Source organism: Chiloscyllium plagiosum, chromosome 7 (assembly GCF_004010195.1).
Source record: "Chiloscyllium plagiosum isolate BGI_BamShark_2017 chromosome 7, ASM401019v2, whole genome shotgun sequence".
NCBI classification, from domain to species: Eukaryota; Metazoa; Chordata; class Chondrichthyes; order Orectolobiformes; family Hemiscylliidae; genus Chiloscyllium; species Chiloscyllium plagiosum.
Window position 1 is genome coordinate 10,135,758 of NC_057716.1, and position 22,240 is coordinate 10,157,997.

The following is a 22,240-nucleotide window of genomic DNA, read 5'->3' on the forward strand; positions in this document are numbered from 1 at the left end:
GTTTTTTAGAAGCTTTAATGGAAAACATACTGGATTTCCACGAAAGGACTACTTTTCTTACACAAACTTCTGAACATATACACAAATTAATAATAGCACTGTTATAATTTACAAAGCTACAAGCAATATCTTTTTTACATGACAATGTTCATAATATCTGACTCCAATATTGTCTGGCTCCTTTGTTCAAGAGGTCCTCGGGGATAGGCCTAGTAATTACAGAACAGTTAGTCTGACTTCAGTGGTATACTGAAGTGTACGTTCCTGTTAAGTCCTGAGGAATAGAGGGGCCTTGGTGTACAAGCCCATAGATTCCTAAAGGTGTCAACACTGGTAGATGAAGTAGTTAAGGCAGCATAAGGGAAGATTCCTTCATTAGTTGAGGCAAGAAATATAGGAGCAAAGAAGTCTTGTTACAACTTTACAAAACTCTGTTTAGGTCACAGATTGAATATTGTATGCAGTTCTGGTCACCACAGGAACAGAAGGATGTGATTGCACTAGAGAGGGTGCAGAAAAGATTAATCAAAATGTTGCCTAGAATGAAAAAGTCTCTGTTATGAGGATAGATTGGGTAGTCTGGGTTTATTTTCCTTGGAGTAGAGGAGGCCAAGGCATGCAATATTACAAGAGACATAGACAGGGTACATTGTGGGAATCTTTTCCCTGTGGCAGAACTATCTAAGATCATACAGCATATGTTTAAGGTGAGGAACAAGTGGTTTAGAGGCGACCTGAGAAAAATACGGTGGAAAGGTGGTAGAAAGATGGAACATGCTGCCTGAGAGGGTGATGAAGGTACGGAGTCTCAACATTTAAGAAGCTCCTGGATGAGCACTTAAAATGCCAAGGTGTAGTAGACCAAGGACCAGGTGCAAGTAAATGGGATTATTGTAGTTTAGTGTTTGCTAATGGGCATAGACATGAGACAGTGAAGAGCCACTTCCTTGCTGTATGGCTCTAGCCATAGAATGCATTTATTTGGAACCTTATATATTTTAAAGTAGTTTGATCAATTTACACAGACAGCCCAATCAATCATTTAAAAAAAAAAGTAAAACCTGCTATTCTCCATTTGGCACTCTTCTTAGGCGTGGCAAAACTGGTAATATGTTGTAACGCTTTTGTCAGAAGTGATCAAAACCATAAATTTGAGGAATATGTCTATTATACAAGTAATCTTCTGATTGTTCTTTTTAACCTTGAAGGAAATACTGTGAAACCCATACCATTTAATCTCCTACCATAAAGCTTTGGCATTCATTAAGAACTTCCCTTGTTCATAATGAAACTTACAAACTGCCTGTTCAGTAATGCAACACATCAGAATGGCATAGGCTAAATAAAAGGAGGCAGTGATTTTCAACTGTCATAAGAGTTCCACATTCAATGAATGATTCACTGCCCTTATTACATATCTGATTTCAGAGTCGGTTGAAATTCCATCCTCCCACAATGCGGCAACTGCAAAGTACCTTTTTAACACCTATACTCACCTAGGGGTTCTTGCGGTACAGTCACAGTGCCCCTACTTCCGAACCGGTTTCAAATCTAACCTGATCCAGAGATGTGTAATAACATTTTAGAACAGACTGATTAGTGAATACCTACACTTTAACAAGTCTGAACATGGAAACAGCACTTGCTTCCCAACAATGGCAGAAATTAATAAGTCTCCCAATGCTTTAAAATATGGTAACAATTCCACTTGTTAGAATGTTCTGGTTTCTCAATTTTTATCCAGATGACAGACGTTATCAAATTGTGCACATTTCTACATGAAACAATTTTAAAGTAAAATAGCAGTTAAATTTATTTAAAGTGTGTTTTGATACTAAGGTTGAAAATAGATACTTTACAAATGCAATTCTTTTTATTTACAAATAAATCTATCAACCAACATAAATATAACTTAGATTTGAAATTGTCAAGAATCTAAGTTGAACACAGTTCTTGTACTGTTTTAATGTTTAGGCTATAGGTATGATTTAAATCCAGGGTGGGATTTAGAAGAGTATTGCAAAATTCTGGTAAAATGTTAGTTCAGCTGGAATCTGAGGAAATACGTTAAAGATTGCATCAGTGATTATAGATTATTGGAAGTTTTGTAAACACTTGAAATTACTTTTAAAAAACACCGATTTTCACAAAGACTATGTGGAAAGTAGGGCCAGAGATATGGAATAAAATGAATGTTCATCAAATAACAGGAATTAGAACTAAGGTTAGATTACTTACAGTGTGGAAACAGGCCCTTCGGCCCAACAAGTCCACACCGACCCGCCGAAGTGCAACCCACCCAGACCCATTCCCCTACATTTACCCTTTCATCTAACACTATGGGCAATTTAGCATGGCCAATTCACCTAACCTGCTCATTTTTGGAGTGTGGGAGGAAACCGGAGCACCCGGAGGAAACCCACACAGACACGGTGAGAACGTGCAAACTCCACACAGTCGCCTGAGGCGGGAATTGAACCCGGGTCTCTGGCGCTGTGAGACAGCAGTGCTAACCACTGTGCCGCCCACAAATTAGTGGACAGGTGGCTGATCAGTACTACACTTGGCTGTCGCTTTGAGGACAAGGAACTGTACTTGATGACATTAGGATTGAGGAAGGTTGTTCCATTTGAAAGTAGGACACTATGGCTAAGGGGTGGCAGCCTGGCTCATTAATCTGAACAGTGTGCACCAGTCATGGAATAGACAGTTTTAAAAGGAATTCGACCAGGTAAAAAAAAAACTAAAAATATACTCCAGAGTACCTTAACACAATCTGCTCATTCCAGTCATTAGTCTAGTACATGCTCTCTGAACTGCTTCCAATAAATTAGCAACCTTTCTAAGTATGGAAGTATGTGATAGCTTCATATTAGCTACACCAGGTAGCTTGAAAGAGCTGAAGATGGATGGCAATGGCAGGCGCTCAAGAGAAAAAAAAACCCAGATGTTGGTTAAAAGCTACAGAACTCAGCTGGGCATTCATTTAAATGCTTTTTGAGGAAAAGCTAGAGATTTACAGAAACATGATGGGTAAAGCACTTCAACTTATACAGAAGATTAAAGAAATGCTTCACAGGAGGATATCAGCTTGAGTAGCTGTCCTAATGATGTTATTTCTCCTGTGCCCATTGTATGTCTGCTTGTCAGCACAAAACACCATAGAAACGAATCTGAATAGGTTTTGTCCACTAACCCATTAATGTGCAAAATCTCAAACAACTGATCTGGATACTTGCTGTGGAACATAATCTTTCCAATGTTTTACAAACTGAATTATAATAACCACAGGATGCACATTCATAGAAACACAGGAAATGGGAGGAGCAGGCAATTCAGCCCTTCGAACCTGCTGATAACTGATAGTTCATAGCTGGTCATCTAACACAGTATCTTATTCCTAATTTCTTGCTATACTCTTTGGTCATTTTAGCCCCCAACAACTAGAGCAAACTCCATCTTGAATACTTTCAATGTTTTGACCTCTACCATTTTCTGTGAAAGAAAACTGCATAGTCTCACTACTCTCTGGGTGAAGAAATTCCTCTTCATCTCAGCCCTAAATGGCTCACCCTGTATCCTTAGGGTGACCTTTGGTTCTGAACTTCTGAGTCATTGGAAACATTCTTCCTGCATTCATCCTGTCTAGTCCTGATAAGATTTGATTGGTTTCTATGAAAATCTCTGCTCATTCTTCTAATCGGTAATGAATATAGCTCTAAACAATCCAATCTCTATTCATACATCAATCCTCTCAAGCCAGGAATCAGTCTGGTAAATCTTTGTGGCACTCCCTCAATAGGAAGAACATCCTTCCTCAGGTAAGGAGACTGAAACAGCACACAATACTGCAGATGTGACCTTACCAAGGGCCCCTACAATTGCAGCAAGATATCCCTGCCCCTGTACTCTACTCCTCTCACTAGGAAGGCCAACATACATTTGTTTTTTTCATCACCTGCTGCATCTACTTGTTCACATGTGGCGACTGCTATAGAAGGACACCCAGTTCTCATTGTACATACTCCTTTCCCGATCTATCACCATTCAGATAATAATCTACCTTTCTCTTTTTACTACCAAAGTGGATAACCTCACATTTATCCACATTACATGGCATCTGCCATGCATTTGCTCAGTTACGCAGCTTGTACAGTGAAACACCTCTGCATTCTCCTCACTGCTCACCCTTCCAGCAAGCTTTGCGTTGTTGCAAACTTGAAGATGCACGGGAATATCTTTGTTATCTACGTGGGATAGGGGCATGGACCTCCAAGAATAACACAAGGGGTCGAGTCAATTCAGGAATTAAAGTTCTTGAGTCTGGAGTCAACCTGGGAGTATGTGGATAGGAACTGCCTTTAGTTGCCTCATTTAAATTGTCAATCTATATTATGCATAGCTGGGATCAAAGTACTTATCTCCGTGGTAGGTCACTAGTCACCGACTGCTACTTTGAAGACAAAAGACCCATTAATTATTTCTTTGTTTCTTGACAGGCAACCAGTTCTCTAACCTTCTCAAGATACTAACCCCAATTCATGTGCTTTAAGTTTACATGTTAGTCTCGTATGTGAGACCTTACCAAAAACCTTCTGAAAGTCCAAGTAAACTAAATCCTCTGGCTTCCCTTTGTTAATTCTACTAGCTACATCCTCAAAATACTTTCAGTAGATTTATCAAGCATGATTTCTCTTTCACAATCCAATGCGGACTCTGCCTAATCCTGCTACTATTTTCGAAGCGCTCTACCAAATCTTGTATAATGGCCTCTAGCAATTTAATTACTACCCATTTATAAACTACTACAAACAGAAGACTGAATGGAAAGAAAACCTTATTCATGACTTGTTAATTGTCAATTGTGCTTGCTTAACATTTCTGTATCAACCAAAGAGTTCATGTTTTCTTCAAAAAGAAAGGTACAATTTGAAAAGGCAAGGGATCCTGGAGAGGAGAGGAAATGAATGATAAACGGATCTGAAGATACTCATGTGACAAAGTAATTATATTTTCAAAACCTAGTATAAAGCAGTGCCACCTTATTACAGCTATTTGGTCTGGATAAAACTCTATCTGGCAAGGTCAGACTTGGGTTTACTACAAAATGAACATTGGCAGCAGCTCCAGCTAAAGGGCATGAACACAGGACAGCCTCCCTGACAAGCCATATCAAAAATGGGCACAAAACTCTCACGACGGCATTGGACATGATTATTGTGCAGGGGTCTGACTTGCTTACTGCGAGTGCTGCAGCTAACTCCAGCTAAGAAGCCATGCTCTGCTCTTTCATCAACCAGCCACTAAAGACATTCCAGCATTGTGAGAGACTTGCTTTTGATCATCAAGGCTGCACAGTAGTTCCCAAGGCCAACTCCTTTCACCCCAATACAATTCCAGATTAATAAGCCTGGCTACTGAGAACAATTCTCTTAATTATGCAGCCAACAATTTTCCCATCACAGGAGACAACTGCCAGTAATCACAACCCACCAGTTCCCCATGCCCCTCAGAGTAGTGTCAACAATACAGCATCCAACTCTCTGAGTCAATAAATGTGGAGAGCAATAGTTCTCTTTAAACCTGTGCTGTTCTGTATGGACAGCTTCTGCAATACACATAATGTTACATTTCGAACATACTGGGCAATCATTAATGAAGATCCTGACTTCTGATCTTCCCTCCATCATATCTGAATTGAAGGTTTTAGCCTGGAATGCTGCTCCCCCGTTGTTCCTTTTACACATTCTCCCAAATGCTTGTTTGCTCGAATGCTTGCAACTGTTAGAGTCATAGAGATGTACAGCATGGAAACAAACCCTTCGGTCCAACTCGTCCATGCTGACCAGATATCCCAACCCAATCTAGTCCACCTGCCAGCACCCGGCCCATATACCTCCAAATCCTTCCTATTCATATATCCATCCAAATGCCTCTTAAATGTTGCAATTGTACCAGCCTCCACCACTTCCTCTGGCAGCTCATTCCATACACGTACCACCCTCTGCGTGAAAAAGTTGCCCCTTAGGTCTCTTTTATATCTTTCCCCTCTCACCCTAAACCTATGCCCTCTAGTTCTGGACTACCCCACCCCAGGAGAAAAAAACTTTGCCTAATTGCCGTGTTCATACCCTTCATAATTTTGTAAACCTCTATAAGGTCACCCCTCAGCCTCCAATGCTCCAGGGAAGACAGCCCCAGACTGCTCAGCCTCTCCCTGTAGCTCAAATCCTCCAACCCTGGCAACATCCTTGTAAATCTTTTCTGAACCCTTTCAAGTTTCACAACATATTTCCGATAGGAAGGAGACCAGAATTGTACGCAATATTCCAACAGTGGCCTAACTAATGTCCTGTACAGCTGCAACATGACCTCCCAACTCCTGTACTCAATACTCTGACCAATAAAGGAAAGCCTTCCTCACTATCCTATCTACCTGCGACTCCACTTTCAAGGAGCTATGAACCTGCAACCTACACTCTCTGTTCAGCAACACTCCCTAGGACCTTACCATTAAGTGTATAAGTCCTGCTAAGATTTGTTTTCCCAAAATGCAGCACCTCGCATTTAACCTGATTAAACTCCATTTTATCTGAATTAAACTCCATGACTGACAAATATTCTGAAAGCAGTAAAGCTTTTAAAGAAGTAAGCTCACTTGTCTTATGAATTTCTAGGATCCAATGTCTTTTTCCACTGTTGTTTTACATGGTGATATTTAAGCAATTATCACGATGTTATATAAGCTTGATCAGATGGGCCAATAGGCTGAGGAGTGGCAGACGGAGTAGATTTCAGATAAATGCGAGGTGCTGCATTTTGGGAAAGCAAATCTTAGCAGGACTTATACACTTAATGGTAAGGTCCTAGGGTGTGTTGCTGAACAAAGAGACCTTGGAGTGCAGGTTCATAGCTCCTTGAAAGTGGAGTCACAGGTAGATAGGTGATGCTTGGTATGCTTTCCTTTATTGGTCAGAGTTTGAGTACAGGAGTTGGGAGATCATGTTGCAGCTGTACAGGACATTGGTTAGTTGGAATACTGCATGCAATTCTAGTCTCCTTCCTATCGGAAAGATGTTGTGAAACTTGAAAGGATTTACAAGGATGTTGCCAGGGTTGGAGGATTTGAGCTATAGGGAGAGGCTGAACAGGCGGGGGCTGTATGCTCTGAAGCGCCGGAGGCTGAGGGGTGACCATAGAGGTTTACAAAATTGAGGGGCATGAATAGGATAAATAGACAAAGTGTTTTCCCTGGGGTAAAGGAGTCCAGAATTAGAGGGCATAGGTTTAGAGTGAGATAGAAGTGATCTAAGGGGCAACCTTTTTCACACAGAGGGTGGGACGTGTATGGCATGAGCTGTGAGAGGAAGTGGTGGAGGCTGGTACAATTGCAACATTTAAAAGGCATCTGGATGGGTATATGAATTGGAAGGGTTTGGAGAGATATGGGCCAGTTGCTAGCAGGTAAACTAGATTAGGTTGGGATATCTGGTCAGCATGGACGGGTTGGACCGAAGGGTCTGTTTCCATACTGTGCATCTCTATGACTCGATAATCAAGCTCAATCATCTAATGGTTGGGGTAGAGTGCTGTCACCAATTCTCCTTTGTAAAAACATTTAAATCAACCTGCTGCAATACATATATCTAAAGCAGGTGGGACTTGGCCTTCTCGCCCAGAGGGAAGGATACTACCCTTGTTCCAGCATGGTACTCCTTACTAGGTATCTGGTCGTCAACAATAGACTATCAACCACGAGTGAGTTTTAAGCAGCAGCAGTATTTGTTCATTGTATAATTGCAATTGATACAAATCACATGAGCTAATTAAGCATAATTGCAAAGACAAGCAGAAAACATTGATAACCGCGTTCTCTATTTGAATCACAAGCAAGATTCCCTTTTTCCCCAGCCAAGACTGCAGGAAATCAGACTGGGTAGAGCTTAATACATCACATCTCTGAGATAACAGAATCTAACTATCACCCCATGAATTTCAATGGCTTGATCATTACTGAATTTTACACCATCATCATCCTAGGTAACAGCACCATTAAACAGAAGCTGAACAGGACCAGCCGTGTAAATGTTATGGCTACAAGAGCAAATTGGAGTCTAGGAATTCTGCAGCAAGTATTTTACCTCTCGACTCCCTGAAGCCCATGCACCATAAATATCAGAGGTGTGAAAGAATACTCATCACTTGCCTGGATGACTGCATTTCCAGCAACATGCAAGAAGCACAACACCATACAGGAGAAAGCAGTCCCTTGATATGTGCACCATCCAGGTGTTAGATTTGGAGGTAGGAGAGCACTTTAGTGATAGTGACCACAATTCAGTTATGTTTACTTTAGTGATGGAAAGGGTTAGGCATACTCTGCAGGGCAAATGTTATAGCTGGGCAAAGGCAATTACAATACGATTAGGCAAGATTTAGAGTGCATAGGATGGGGAAGGAAACTGCGGGGGATGGGCACAGTTGAAATGTGGAGCTTATTCAAGGAACAGCAACTGATCAGTATGTACCTGTCAGGCAGGGAGGAAGTTGTCGAGCGCGGGAGCTGTGGTTTATTAAGGAAGTTCAATCTCTTGTCAAGAGGAAGAAGGTGGCTTATGTTAGGATGAGATGTGATGGCTCAGTTAGGGAACTTGAAAGTTACAAGTTAGCCAGGAAAGACCTAAAGAGAGTGTTAAGAGGAGCCAGGAGGGGACATGAGATGTCGTTGGCGGATAGGATTAAGGAAAACCCTAAGGCTTGCTATCGGTATATCAGGAATAAAAGAATGACTAGAGTAAGATTAGGGCCAATCAAGCATAGTAGTGGGAAGTTGTGTGTGGAGTCAGAGGAGATAGGGAAGTGCTGAATGAATACTTTTTGTCAGTATGCACACTAGAAAAAAAAGACAATGTGGTCAAGGAGAATATAGAGATACAGGCCACTAGACTAGATGGGATTGATGTGCATAAGGAGGAGGTGTTAGCAGTTCTGGAAAGTGTAAAAATAGATAAGTCCCTGGGCTGGATGGGATTTATCCCAGGATTCTCTGGAAAGCCAGGGAGGAGATTGCTCAGCCTTTGGCTTTGGTCTTTATGTCATAATTGTCTACAGGAATAGTGCCAGAAGACTGGAGAATAGCAAGTATTGTTCCCTTGTTCAACTGGAGAGTAGAGACAACCATAGAAATTACAGACTTGTGAGCCTTACTTCAGTTGTGGATAAAGTGTTGGAAAGGATTATAAGCGATAGGATTTATAATCATCTTGAAAGGAATAAATTGATTAGGGATAGTCAACACAGTTTTGTGAAGGGTAGGTTGTGCCTCACAAACCTTATTGAGTTCTTTGAGAAGGTGACCAAACAGGTGGATGAGGGTAAAGCAGTTAATGTGGTGTATATGGATTTCAGTAAGGCGTTTGGTAAGGTTCCCCATGGTAGGCTATTGCACAAAATACAGAGGCATGGGACTGAGGGTGATTCAGTGTTTTGGATCAGAAATTGGCTAGCTGAAAGACAACAGAGGGTGGTGGTTAATGGGAAATATTCATCCTGGAGTTCAGTTACTAGTGGCATACCACAAAGATCGGTTTTGGTCCACTGTTGTTTGTCATTTTTATAAATGATCTGGATGAGGGTGTAGAAGGATGGGTTAGTAAATTTGCGGATGACACTAAGGTCGGTGGAGTTGTGGATAGTGACAAAGGATGTTGTAGGTTACAGAGGGCCATAGATAAGCTGCAGAGCTGGGCTGAGAGGTGGGAAATGGAGTTTAATGCGGAAAAGTGTGAGGTGATTCCCTTGGGAAGGAGTAACAAGAATGCAGAGTACTGGGGCTAATGGTAAGATTCTTGGTAGTGTAGATGAGCAGAGAGATCTCAGTGTCCAGGTACATCAATCCCTGAAAGTTGCCACCCAGGTTGATGGGATTGTTAAAAAGGCATAAGGTGTGTCAGCGTTTATTGGTAGAGGGATTGAGTTTCAGAACCATGAGGTCACGCTGCAGCTTTACAAAACTCTGGTGTGGGCACATTTGGAGTATTGCGTACAGTTCTGGTTATTGCGTTATAGGAAGGATGTGGAAGCTTTGGAAAGGGTTCAGAGGAAATTTAATAGGATGTTGCCTAGTATGGAGAGAAGGTCTTACGAAGAAAGGCTGAGGCTTCTTGAGGCTGTTTTCACTAGAGAAGACGTGACTTAATTGAGGCATATAAGATAACCAGAGGTTTCAATAGGTTGGGCAGTGAGAGCCTTTTTTCTCAGATTGCAATGGCTTGCATGAGGGGACATAGCTTTAAATTGAGGGGTGATAGATATAGGAGAGACGTCAGAGGTAGTTTCTTTACTTAGAGAGTAGTGTGTGGAATGCACTTCCTACAACAGTAGTAGACATGCCAACATTAAGGACATTTAAATGGTCATCCGATAGGCATATTGACGAGAATGGTATAGTCTAGGTTAGATGGTTTTCAAATTGGTTCCAGGGGTTGATGCAACATGGAGGGCTGAAGGACCTGTACAGTGCAGTAATGTTCTCTGTTCTACGTTCTATCTATCTTTTAAAAAAAAACACTTCCTGTTATTTTGACTCTCAGTGGATGCAGTGCATGTTGCACACACGATACACTGCAGCAAATCAAAGCTCTTTGGATAACACCTTCCATACCCAGATCATCTATTAGATAGAAAGGCAAGGGCAATGGAATACCACCACCCACTGATTCCCCTCCAAGATGCACACCACCACAGAACTATAATTGCCGTTTCCTCACTGTTGCTGGGTTAAAATCCAGGAAATCTCTTCCTAACAATGCTGAGAGTGCACCGACACCACAAGGATTCCAGTGGTTCAAGAAGGTGGCTCACCAAGTCTACTCTTACTCATCCCCCAAATGACTTTGAGATGTTCACCTAACCAGCAACAAAAACAAGTTTCTAAAGGCACATGGGAACATCATCACATTCATTTCCCAACAAGTCACACACAATCCCAACTCAGAACTATAACATTGTTCCTTCACATCGCTGGCTCAAATGCACTGCAAGCATACCTCTACCGCATGGACTACAGGACTACGATTCAGGAAGGCAGGTTACCTTCACCATCTTGAAGACTGTTAAAGGTGGAGATAAATGCTAGCAATACCTACCTGTCTGAATGAATGAACAACAATGCAGAGCACATCAACATTTTAATTGAAATCGAATGTTCTTTGAAGCTAACCAATGACCACAATGTCCATTGCAACAATTTTATTGGTTAGCCACTCAAAACGCATCCAAATTTTATTATTTTGATGAAATTGCCTTGACAGTTAGAACATGTTTTAGATGATGTATAAACATTGATTTCATATGCATAAACCCACAAATCAGGATTTCAGGATTATATTAACCACATTTAGAAATGAATCATACAGTGGTTACTTCATGTCATTTTATTGAAAAAAAATCAAGAATGATTAAAAATATTTTCAATCATTTTAAAAACTAATTATAAAACACTAAACTAAAAAAAAATTTCTGAATGTAGATGGAAAGTGTAAGCTATTTTTGTTTCATTTACAAAACATTCTTACAATTTATTAGTTATATTGGCACTTGCCCCTTGATTTGTTTTTCACCAGGGACACTCAGTTCCAGACCTCATGTCAGCTTTTGTCGAAGCACTGACAAAACAGAATTCCACAGAGTGACTGCCCTTGACATCTAGACAGTATTTGACTAAGAGTGACATGTACTGCCATCAACAGGAATCATGGGAAAGGCACTCCATAGCACAAAGGAAGATGACTGATGTTCTCAGTCACATTACATTACTGCAGGATATCAATATACACAACATGAACAGAATTTGCCCTCATCAACTTTCTCCACTGCCTCTTTAATACAAAGTTCCAGTATGTCAGTTGGACTATTTTCATCTTAATGAATTCATCCTCTTCTAAATTCAACACATTTTCCATGTGACTCATAATCCTATCTCAAATAATTATTTCCAAATGTTCCTCTATCACCAAGTTAAATTGACTGGTCTGTAACTGCTGGGCTTATCTTTATAACTATTTTTGAACCAGCAAGTAAATAGAACAATACATAAAATGAACAAAAATTATTTTGTACAGTTAAGTACAAAGAACTTTGATTTTTAAATTGATTGCATGCAATTTAATGAACAAATGAATGGAGCAAGTAATCACATTTTCTCTAATTACTTAGCCAACAGAAAGGCAAAACATAATCAAACAATAAGCAAAATAGAGATATTCACCAGAGATATAGAAACACACAGATGTACAAAAAGCTGTACATATTGAATCTATAAGGTGAATAAATTCTAAATTCACCATGTAAGAACATATCAGAAGGATGTAAGAGATTACGGGAAAAACCAGTACCTTGAAAAGCGATGCAAAGTGGCTCAGTTCACACATTGTGTGAAAGAATGAATCTGATAATATGGGCTCAATCTGTCAACTTCTGCAAAGTCTTTGCTGAGCTGAATAATTTTAATGCTGAAGTTGTTAAAAAGAGCCAAAAATAATTAATGTTGCAATGTGTGCCAGTTTAATCAATCAAAACACACAACAGAAAAAGCATACTTAACAAAGTGATTTGAATTAAAATGATCACTCACTACATATTATATCCCAGAGTATTTTGTAATTCTCATGCTCATTTATAGAAAATATCTGGTTAGCATGGACAAGTTGGACCAAAGGGTCTGTTCGTGTACTGTACATCTCTATGACTGTGTAAGTACTAAAACCAGTTACTTCATTCCCTAACCCTCAACTCCACCCACCTCCTAACAATTGCTCAGACTAAATCACAATCTTGTTAATCTGAGACAAGCTTTTGATCCTACATCTATGCCAAAACCAGCTATTTTCACTTTTTCCGCATCATCCAACTCCACCTGTATAAAAGTATTAGCTAAAATCCAAACAGTAATGATGAGGATTGCAGAATATCAAAGGGAAGTCAACAAAGAGCATAGCAGGGTGAAATTGTTTCCATGTAACAGTAATAATGCTAATTAGTCTGACAGAAGCCCTGGAGTAGAGACGCTTGGGTGAGGGACAGTGTTGTGATTACTTCAGAAAATGTCAATTAATATACCATTAGAGATATGGCACAGCTTTGCAGATCCATGAAGTGCGCATCCTGGTTCACGTAGGAAGTCCAGGGCATTTATTGTATCCTGGGTAGCCAGATAAGCAAGTGATGCCAGCTGTGTTTTGGATCTTAGTTTCCCAAAATGTTGGATGCAGTTGGCATCACGGAGGTACAGCACTGAGGCTGAGTTTCATGGATAACTGGTTTCTAGATATGGCCAACTTTCAGCCTAAGGGTAGGCAGGCAAAGAGGAAGTGGATGATTGGCAGACTTGCTCTCCAACCAGTTATACTGGTAAGAGTGAAGAATCCTCCTGTAAGTATGGCCAGAGCCAGGTTTGTAGCTCAATGATCAACTCATCTGTGAAGGAGGAACAGTAGAAGGAAGATTGGAAAAGCAATAGAGAGGAGGATTCTCATAATTAGGGGAGTAGACAGTCTTTTCTCCTGCCACATTCCTGCTGAATCTAGGGTGGCATGTTAAAGATGTTACCTCCTTGGTACCAGGGTCAGGGATGACAACTGCAGAGCAGTCTAGAGGGGGAGAAAGATAAAGGGAACAGCCAGCGATCAGAGTCCAGCTTGGTATCAATGATTACATCGTAAAAAGAGGTTGTGTTCCTCAGGCAAAGTTTAGGTAACTAGCAAAAAAAAAAACAGCAAGTAAGATTTTAAAGATAGTAAATTCTAATTATCTACAGTGCCACGCCCTTGTTGGACAAAAATTACACTATTTGTTAGATATTACATTATTGTTGCATTGAGTACAGTGCATTTCATGCATTATCGGAGAGTAGATGAAAAAGTGGGTGGGAGGGGCTTTATATTCCTGAGAAATTGAGACCTGTTCAGCGGGAAATGAAATCGGTTTAGACCAGGTGAGTTGCAACTGATGACAACCTGAATAAACATCCTTGCAGAACGACTTGCCAGTACTACTGAGGAGGATTTATAGAATCTTAAGGAACATTAGCAAAAACAATGTTTTTTAAAAAATGATGGTTTTGGTTTTTAAAACAAAAGATGACTATTTTAATCTGGTGTGTCAAGACAGAAATAAACAAATAAACCATTTAATTCACTCAAATTTACAAAAATAAATTTGCTGAATAATTTTAATACTTTCAATTTATAAATGTTTTGAATTACTTATGGGCTGGTAAAGAATTTACTGACTTCAAGCAATTTTATTTTAATTATTTTAACCAAAAATATACTTGAAGGTCAAAAGCCAACAACTAGTCACTAAGGTGTATCTTGTTGTTGGACTAAAATAACACCAAGAATTTGGACAATTCCAGATTTGGTTGGATATTACATTGTTGTTGTATTGCATAGTAGATTTAGTAGAAGCTCTGTACAAAACAGCTAATTGCTTAAAAAAACATCAGATTCAGGTGATCAGATACTAACAAAACAACTTGAATATAAATTGCACATTTACTGTGATAAAATGTGAATTGGAGAGATAAAGACAACTAGACAATGAGCTGAATAAAGTATGGCATGAGAGAGAAATATGATACTAATTGATGGAAAGACAATCAGGCAGGTTGACCACGCTGTCAATTTTTGCCGTTTTACATCAGCTTTGATGGCCACTCCCACCCCCTAATGCCTCAGAATTAGAAGCTTCTGCAATACATCCAGATAATGCTTTCACACCATTGGCAAAAACATGACAAATGAACCGAATATTATCCTAGATGTAACTGAAAACTTGACACTGATTTTAGAAACCTTCCATCATTATATTAAAATGAATATTTTTCTCTCTCCATCTCATTTTGAAAACTGATTTGTCCTTTAATAGGGCATAATTTTGAGGGAGAGCTCAGGTAATTAAAAATGCTGACTGTCTGAGTCTGTGATAATAGTTAGCAGCAGGTGAAATCCATTTTGAAACATACATGATGTTATCCATTAATTTATGCTGATATTTCTCATTAATAAACAGAACTTCCAAATTGAAATTACAGCTGTCATATTGACATGATTCATGAATCCTTTTAATTGAGCTTCCAGGCTGCTGAGACTGTTGACTAACTGACTGCCAACAACCTTTAACGTTTCAGTGCCCTTCATTAATTCTTTTGTCATCTGTTGATACTTCAACATTTTAAAACTGAACGTCTGTGTGTACCAATACTGGCACAGTCTGCAACAAACATTTTTAATTAGCAGATTGCCATCCAAACATAAGGAGCGCCTGACCTGGATGGTATAAATTTTCAATGCACCACTATTATATTCAAATACATACAGTTATGGTCAGAAGAACAAAATGAATATTTAAAAGAGTATTTTTTCAGTGGCTTGAGTCGTAAATACAAGGACATCTGTGAACATGAGTTCGGAATAGGAATGAACTGGATTTTAATACTTGCTTGCAGTTAGACAGCCATTGAAGTTAGTGTCAAAGTGCACACAATTAAAGTAATGAGAATTTGAGGCCATTTATTCCGAGTCTGTTCTGACATTTACCACCACTATGGCCAATTTTCAACCTATTGCTTTTATCATTACATTTCTTAACTTATCAATCTCAAATTTCAAATCAACAGATGATCTAGCATCAATTGTCTTTTGAGGAAGATAATTACAATCTTGGATGTAGTAATGCTTCTGAAATTCAGTCTCTAATGTTTAGGTTCTAATTTTTAACTATGCCCATAGTCCTAGAACTCCCAAAATTCAGTCAAAATCATTCCTCTCCCTCTGCCCTCTCTGTTCTGCTCAATCTTTTGAAAACTTTGCTCAGTTCAATATGAAACCTTGCAAAAGTAGGGAATACAATTCTACTTGGCAGAAACATTCCTCATAATTTAGCCTTTGGTGTCTAGGCATTAATATGGTAAATCTATGCTGTTCACCCTTTCAAAGGTGTGATGTTCAAAAGTGAACAGAAGAACTTGAGCATGGTTCAGTTAAGGCTCTGTGTAGCTGTAGCATGACTTCCAAGCACTTCCATTTTAGTCCTTTGTGAAGGCGGAGTTGTATTGATCAATTTAATTATTTACATGTTGTGGATAGATACAAAGATAGTCTGTGTACAGAGACCTCAACTTCTTCTTAGTTTATCATTTAAAAAGCACTTTGTTCCATTGCATCATTCTAAAGAGGATGACTTCACATTTTCAGAGACTGAAATACATTTATTCTGGTAGAAGGATGTATGGGTCTGAAAATGGATAATACCAAGCACTGCATTAAGCATTGACCAATACGATGATGCCAAATGGATTGAGGGAAAAGAACTGCTCAAACGAGTAAGACCTACATGAAGATCTCCCTCATTGTTACTGAGACTCTGTCCATCATATCAATGTAACTTGTACCCAGTTGCCTATCATGCAACAAATTACATGTTGCTGAAGACAACAGCCTCTTTTCGTTAGACTACTGCATGAGAGAGAGAGAGACCAGGACCGGAAGCATAATCTCAGAGTAAGGGGTCCATGAGAAATAGGAACAGGAGTAAGCTGTTCAACCCCTTGAGCCTACTCAGTCTTCAATAGGATCATGGCTTATCTGACATTTCTCGTGGTCCACTTCCCTGCCCTTTCTCTATAACTGCTTCATACTCCTACTGATCAACAATCTATCTCAACCTTAAATATTCACAAGGACTCTGCCCTCACAGCTCTCAGTGGCAAGGAGTTCCAGAGATTCTCAACCCTCAGAAGAAATTCTTCCTCATCTCAGTCTTAAAAGTTTCCCCTTATGGGAGAGTCCAGGGAGGAGTAGAGGGTATCATCTCAGAATAAAGGAGAGCCAATTTAACACTGAGATGAGGAGGAAGTTCTTTTGAGGGTAGCCAATCAGTGGAATTAATTACCACAGAGGACTGCAGAGACTGAATCATTAAATATCTATCTTAGCATTGAATGTGCTGAATCAGTCATGTGTTATGGGGAAAAAGGCATGAAAATGGAGTTGAGGATTCTGTCGTTGAATGTAGAGATCATCAGTGAACTAAATTACTGACTTCTCCTGTGTCTTATCAGTAGCTTTCCTCTGCCAAACTAGACCATAGGCTTCTACTAGGAAAGAGGATGATGGCAGTCAATCTACCAGATAGCTCATACATCAACACAGGCTGTGGTGAGAATCCAACTTCTAACATATACCACAATTTTGCCCATTTAATTAATCCATCAATATCTTTGGAAATTGCTGCTTCCATTGGCATGGTTTACAGTGCCATCCATATTCATATCTTTGCCATATGTGGCTTTTATCCCAATTTATTCATAAATATAGTGAGTCATTAAGGCCCCAACACATTTATAGGCGATCAGTAGTCACATCATGCAAACTAAAAACACCTATCAATTACTCTGATCTCAGTCTCCTGTTGCTCAGCCAATTTCCAAACCAAATCAACCTTCAATTCCACGAACTTCAATGTTAACAAAGAAAATTTCTCATGCATGCTGTTTATCATATGGTGGTGATAAGTTCACATAATGGTGTGATAGAATCTGTGCTTTTAAACTCTGGGTTTTTTTTTTGAGGCAGATTCTAATTGAAAAAGGAAACCAAGGAAGAAAACATATTTTCCCAGCTTCTAAGAAACTGAAACTGAGATTTAAAAACCAAAATTTTTGAGTAGACTGAAACTATACAAAGAGGCGAGGACCCAAAACTTGAGGGTAGCAGTGTAACACAAGTAAACTATAAAAACTGAGAATAGGTTGATGACAACATCATCAGTGGATTGGTGCTATTCAGACTGAGTTGTCAACGTTCAGCATGAAGACCATTAGGAGGCCTTTAACACCAGTATTTAGTGTTTGCTTTGTTAGACTCCTGTGTAGTAGAGCTTCTTCTGCTTTTAAAAGTGTGAAATCTGTGGCTTCATTCTTCTGGTAAATAACTGGGATTTTGGATTTTATTTTATTATTAAAAAAAAGTTACAGGTGTTCACCAAAATTGTAGCACCAAGCATTTTCTACTGTCCATTACTTTAGTCGTCATTTTAAAACTAATGATCAGAGTTGACAGGAATAACCTGCCCTTTCCAAATCCATGCGAGGTCTTTCTGAACAAGTGAAAATATTCAAGGTGTTTGGTCAGTCTACGTTCAATTATTAATGAGTAATTTCTCATCAGATGTTAGGCTAACTGGCTGATGTTTTATTATATAGCTGAAGACCTGCAGATACTGGAAATCCGAAACAAACGCGATAACATAAATTGCTGGAGAAACTCTGCTGGAGTGGCAGCTTCCATGGAGAGAAAACAGTGTCAATGCCTTGAGTCCTCTGAATCTTCAGAACTGGCCTATAAATTTCTCAGTGTCATCTTTCTTAAATAAGATATTAGAAGTTTAATTTGCCATCCAAAATAATGACTCCCAAATTGATATAACGTTAGAAGATTAGTATTAGGGTGGATTTACTAACCTACTTTCCTTACAGCATGAGATGAAAATCATCCCCACTTGATCTGACCTACCTCCATGTTGGAAACAGAATACCAACATCCCTGGGTATGCTGTATAGACAGCAGCCACAGGCACCCACGTGCTCAGACATTAGCATCTGACAGCTCTGATTTCTCTCCACAGATCCTGGCAGACATACTGAGCTTGTTGTGGTTCTGTTCGCCGAGCTGGAAGTTTTTGTTGCAAACATTTCGTCCCCTGGCTAGGCGACATCATCAGTGCTTGGGAGCCTCCTGCGAAGCGCTTCTTTGATGTTTCCTCCGGTGTTTATAGTGGTCTGTCCCTGCCGCTTCCGGTTGTCAGTTTCAGCTGTCCGCTGTAGTGGTTGGTATATTGGGTCCAGGTCGATGTGTTTGTTGATGGAGTTTGTGGATGAATGCCATGCCTCTAGGAATTCCCTGGCTGTTCTCTGTCTGGCTTGCCCTATGATAGTAGTGTTGTCCCAGTCGAATTCATGTTGCTTGTTGTCTGCGTGTGTGGCTACTAAGGATAGCTGGTCGTGTCCACTACAGCAGACAGCTGAAACTGACAACCGGAAGCGGCAGGGACAGACCACTATAAACACCAGAGGAAACATCAAAGAAGCGCTTCGCAGGAGGCTCCCAAGCACTGATGATGTCGCCTAGCCAGGGGACAAAACGTTTGCAACAAAAACTTCCAGCTCGGCGAACAGAACCACAACAACGAGCACCAGAGCTACAAATCTTCGCACAAACTTTGAATACTGAGCTTTTCCAACAATTTCTGTTTTTGCTTCTGATTTACAGCATCCATAGTTCTTTCATTTTTATTGAGCCACTTTGGACAGTTGGAGTCAGGATTCTCTCAAGATAGTACTGAGGACCATAATGTCGGGCAGCTCACTAACAGTCTTGAATCCTTGTCTTATTGTGGGCCATTTTCCTCCTGGAATGTAAGGGGCAGGTATCATGGGATATGGAACTGACCACCTGTCAGTTTGGTGGGAAAGTCTTCTGTGCAAGCGAGTAGGCAGTGTAGTGGGCATGTACGGTTAGTGGTGTCGTGGCTTTGGATGGGTGACAGTTATCAAGGGAAAATGTGACAGGCAGTACTGAAAGTACACTGCAACATCTTTGTGTAAGCAACTTAAGTGGATCACATTACCTAACCTGCTCTTTTGTCATATGTTTTACTCATACATTTGTTATGTCTCCCACTTTAATTAACTTTAGTTTCACTTTTTATCTTAAGTGCCTAATGTACTGTTCTTGTACTCCCTTCTTCCTCCAAAACATATCACCCATGTCGGAAAGGCAAGCAGTTATAAATAGCTTGTTAAAAATAGCCTGACCTAATGGTGTTATAGCCATATAGTAACGCAAAATGGAAATATTGACATGGTCACAGCACAGAAATAACTAGGTCAATTTCTTATGTGGTAACATTAAACACACAAGCAATCTGCTAAAGTAGTACTCCGACCTTAACAAAACAAAATCACGTCAGTGCTAGAAATGTTAAATTACAACAATCTTTCATAAAAAAAGCTCTTCACTTTGGCATTGCGGATTTTCTAGATAATGTCTCCTTTCATTATAAAAGATTCTTCTTTGGGGAAAAATGGGAGATAGCAACTGCTACTAACAGAGAAGACGATGTTCAAATACTGGTTGCTGTAACCATTTTAAACAGTAACACACATTGGCAACTAAACTGTAATTTTCCAGGCGATAGTGCATTGATGAATTTGTATCAAAAGTTGAATTGCACTGATGTTTCTGAATAAGACACCTTAATTGCCTTCTGAAGGTATGCCGATCATAATGTTCTGAACAGTTTAGTTGCTTAAAGAAAAATAAATAGATAGTCTTAAACTTTGTTTTGCAAAAGCACACACTAACTTGCTTTGGTCAAATCATAACCAAATATGAGACAACAGTATAACCAATCACATTTGGTTATATGCAAACAGCTTTCCCACATTCCTGTGATCCCAATTCTAAAATTCACCATTTCTACATTAGGTTTTCTAGAAATTTGATACCATATTAGCTCTAGTCCTTACCTAACAGGTTGAACTGTGAATTGCTTGTGCCATGCCTCTGGGATTCTGGTGAATTTTGGCATGTCTTCCTTTTAAAAGACATGAATAAGTGCTGACAGAGCTCCTCTGGTATCTCCACCTCCAGATATGTCTTCATGAATAATTTGAAACCTTCATAGTCTATAGGCTGGTGACAAGAAAAAAAGATTACATGAATCAAACGGCATCCAAAATCAACAACTCATTCAATTTCATATAGAATAGTAAACAGTACCAGGTTTTGTCATAAATGAAATTATTTTGAAAAGCACATTTCTTGGGTCACAAGTCTTCCACACCTATTTTAATGCATCATTAATTTAGTAAAAGCAATTAGATGTTGCAAATTCCTATGCCCCATATACCTGTATTATTGTGGCTTAATATTTTCAAATGAACATAGAACATTATAGCACAGTACAGGCCCTTCGGCCCTTGATGTTGCGCCGACCTGTCATACTAATCTGAAGCCCATCTAACCTACACTATTACATGTACATCCATGTACATGAACAGTGTAGAACACACTACAACCTGCATTAACCATGTATTTGAGGAAACTTTTCAGTCATTATCTTAATACTCATCCTGTATGTGGTGGCACAAAAAAAATCAAAATTGTAGTCTGCATGGCACAGACATATTACAAGGAAAAGGTACAGCAAGTATGGATTAAAGCTCTGGAGCAGGCTTTGGATTACTAATTTTTCAGATTACTAAATTTTATTAACTGCAGCTGTATAATCTTAAGAGTCTATTTGCTAATTCTACCTGTGGTATAAGTAATCAGTTTAACATAATAGAGTTGCTAAAACATAGAACCCTCCGTGCAGTATTTGAACAGGCCCTTCGGCCTACCATGTCTGTGTTGACTATGACGCTATTCTAAACTAATCCCATCTGCCTGCACATGGTCCATATCCCTCTATTCCATGTCTGTCTAAATGCCTCTTAAATATTCTTGTATCTGCTTCTACAACCTCCCCCGGAAGTGCGTTCCAGACACTACCGCCCTCTGTGTAAAAATCTTTCCTCACACATATCCTTTAAACTTTTGCCCCTCTCACCTTAAACCTACATGCCTTTCTATTTGACCTTTCCACTCTGGGAAACAGACTCCTACTATCCACCCAATCCATGCCTCTCAATTGTATATACTTCTATCAGTTCGCACCTCAATCTCCAACACACTTGTGTAAACAATCCAAGTTTGTCCAACCTCTCCTTTTAGCTAATGCACTCCAATCCAGGTAGCATCCTGGGAAACCTCTTTTGCATCTTCTCCAAAGCGTTCACATCTTTTGAATAGTGTTCTAATACAAACTTGCTGGTATAATTCATTTAAATTGTTTCCTGAAAAAGGTGCACTGTATGAAAAATGGTAAACAATGTTGTGCCCACAAAAACTCAGTGCAAAGCATTAACTACTTTTAAGCAATGCTTATAAAAAATGCATTAAATACTGAATCTGAGTAGGTTATAAAAACATCAATCCTTTCAAAATTCAAAGAAATCAAAAGGTGACGTATATAACTTATCTTAGGACTTGACATTTATTCTTTCACCTTTACAATGCAATTTTAAGCTCCCTCTTTATTACTGCAATAAATGCAGGACACTGCACATCACAGA

The 22,240-nt window shown here is 39.5% G+C and overlaps 1 protein-coding gene across 8 annotated transcripts in view; it reads right to left on the reverse strand.

Annotated features, from left to right (window-relative positions):
* Positions 1-22,240, reverse strand: part of LOC122551298 (diacylglycerol kinase beta) — a 544,642-nt gene that overhangs the window by 366,412 nt on the left and 155,990 nt on the right. For all 8 annotated transcript variants that reach the window (XM_043692997.1, XM_043693004.1, XM_043692998.1 and 5 more), the window contains one exon: positions 20,591-20,756. In XM_043692997.1, coding sequence (XP_043548932.1) covers positions 20,591-20,756 — 166 coding nt within the window. The remainder of the gene's footprint in view (positions 1-20,590; positions 20,757-22,240) is intronic.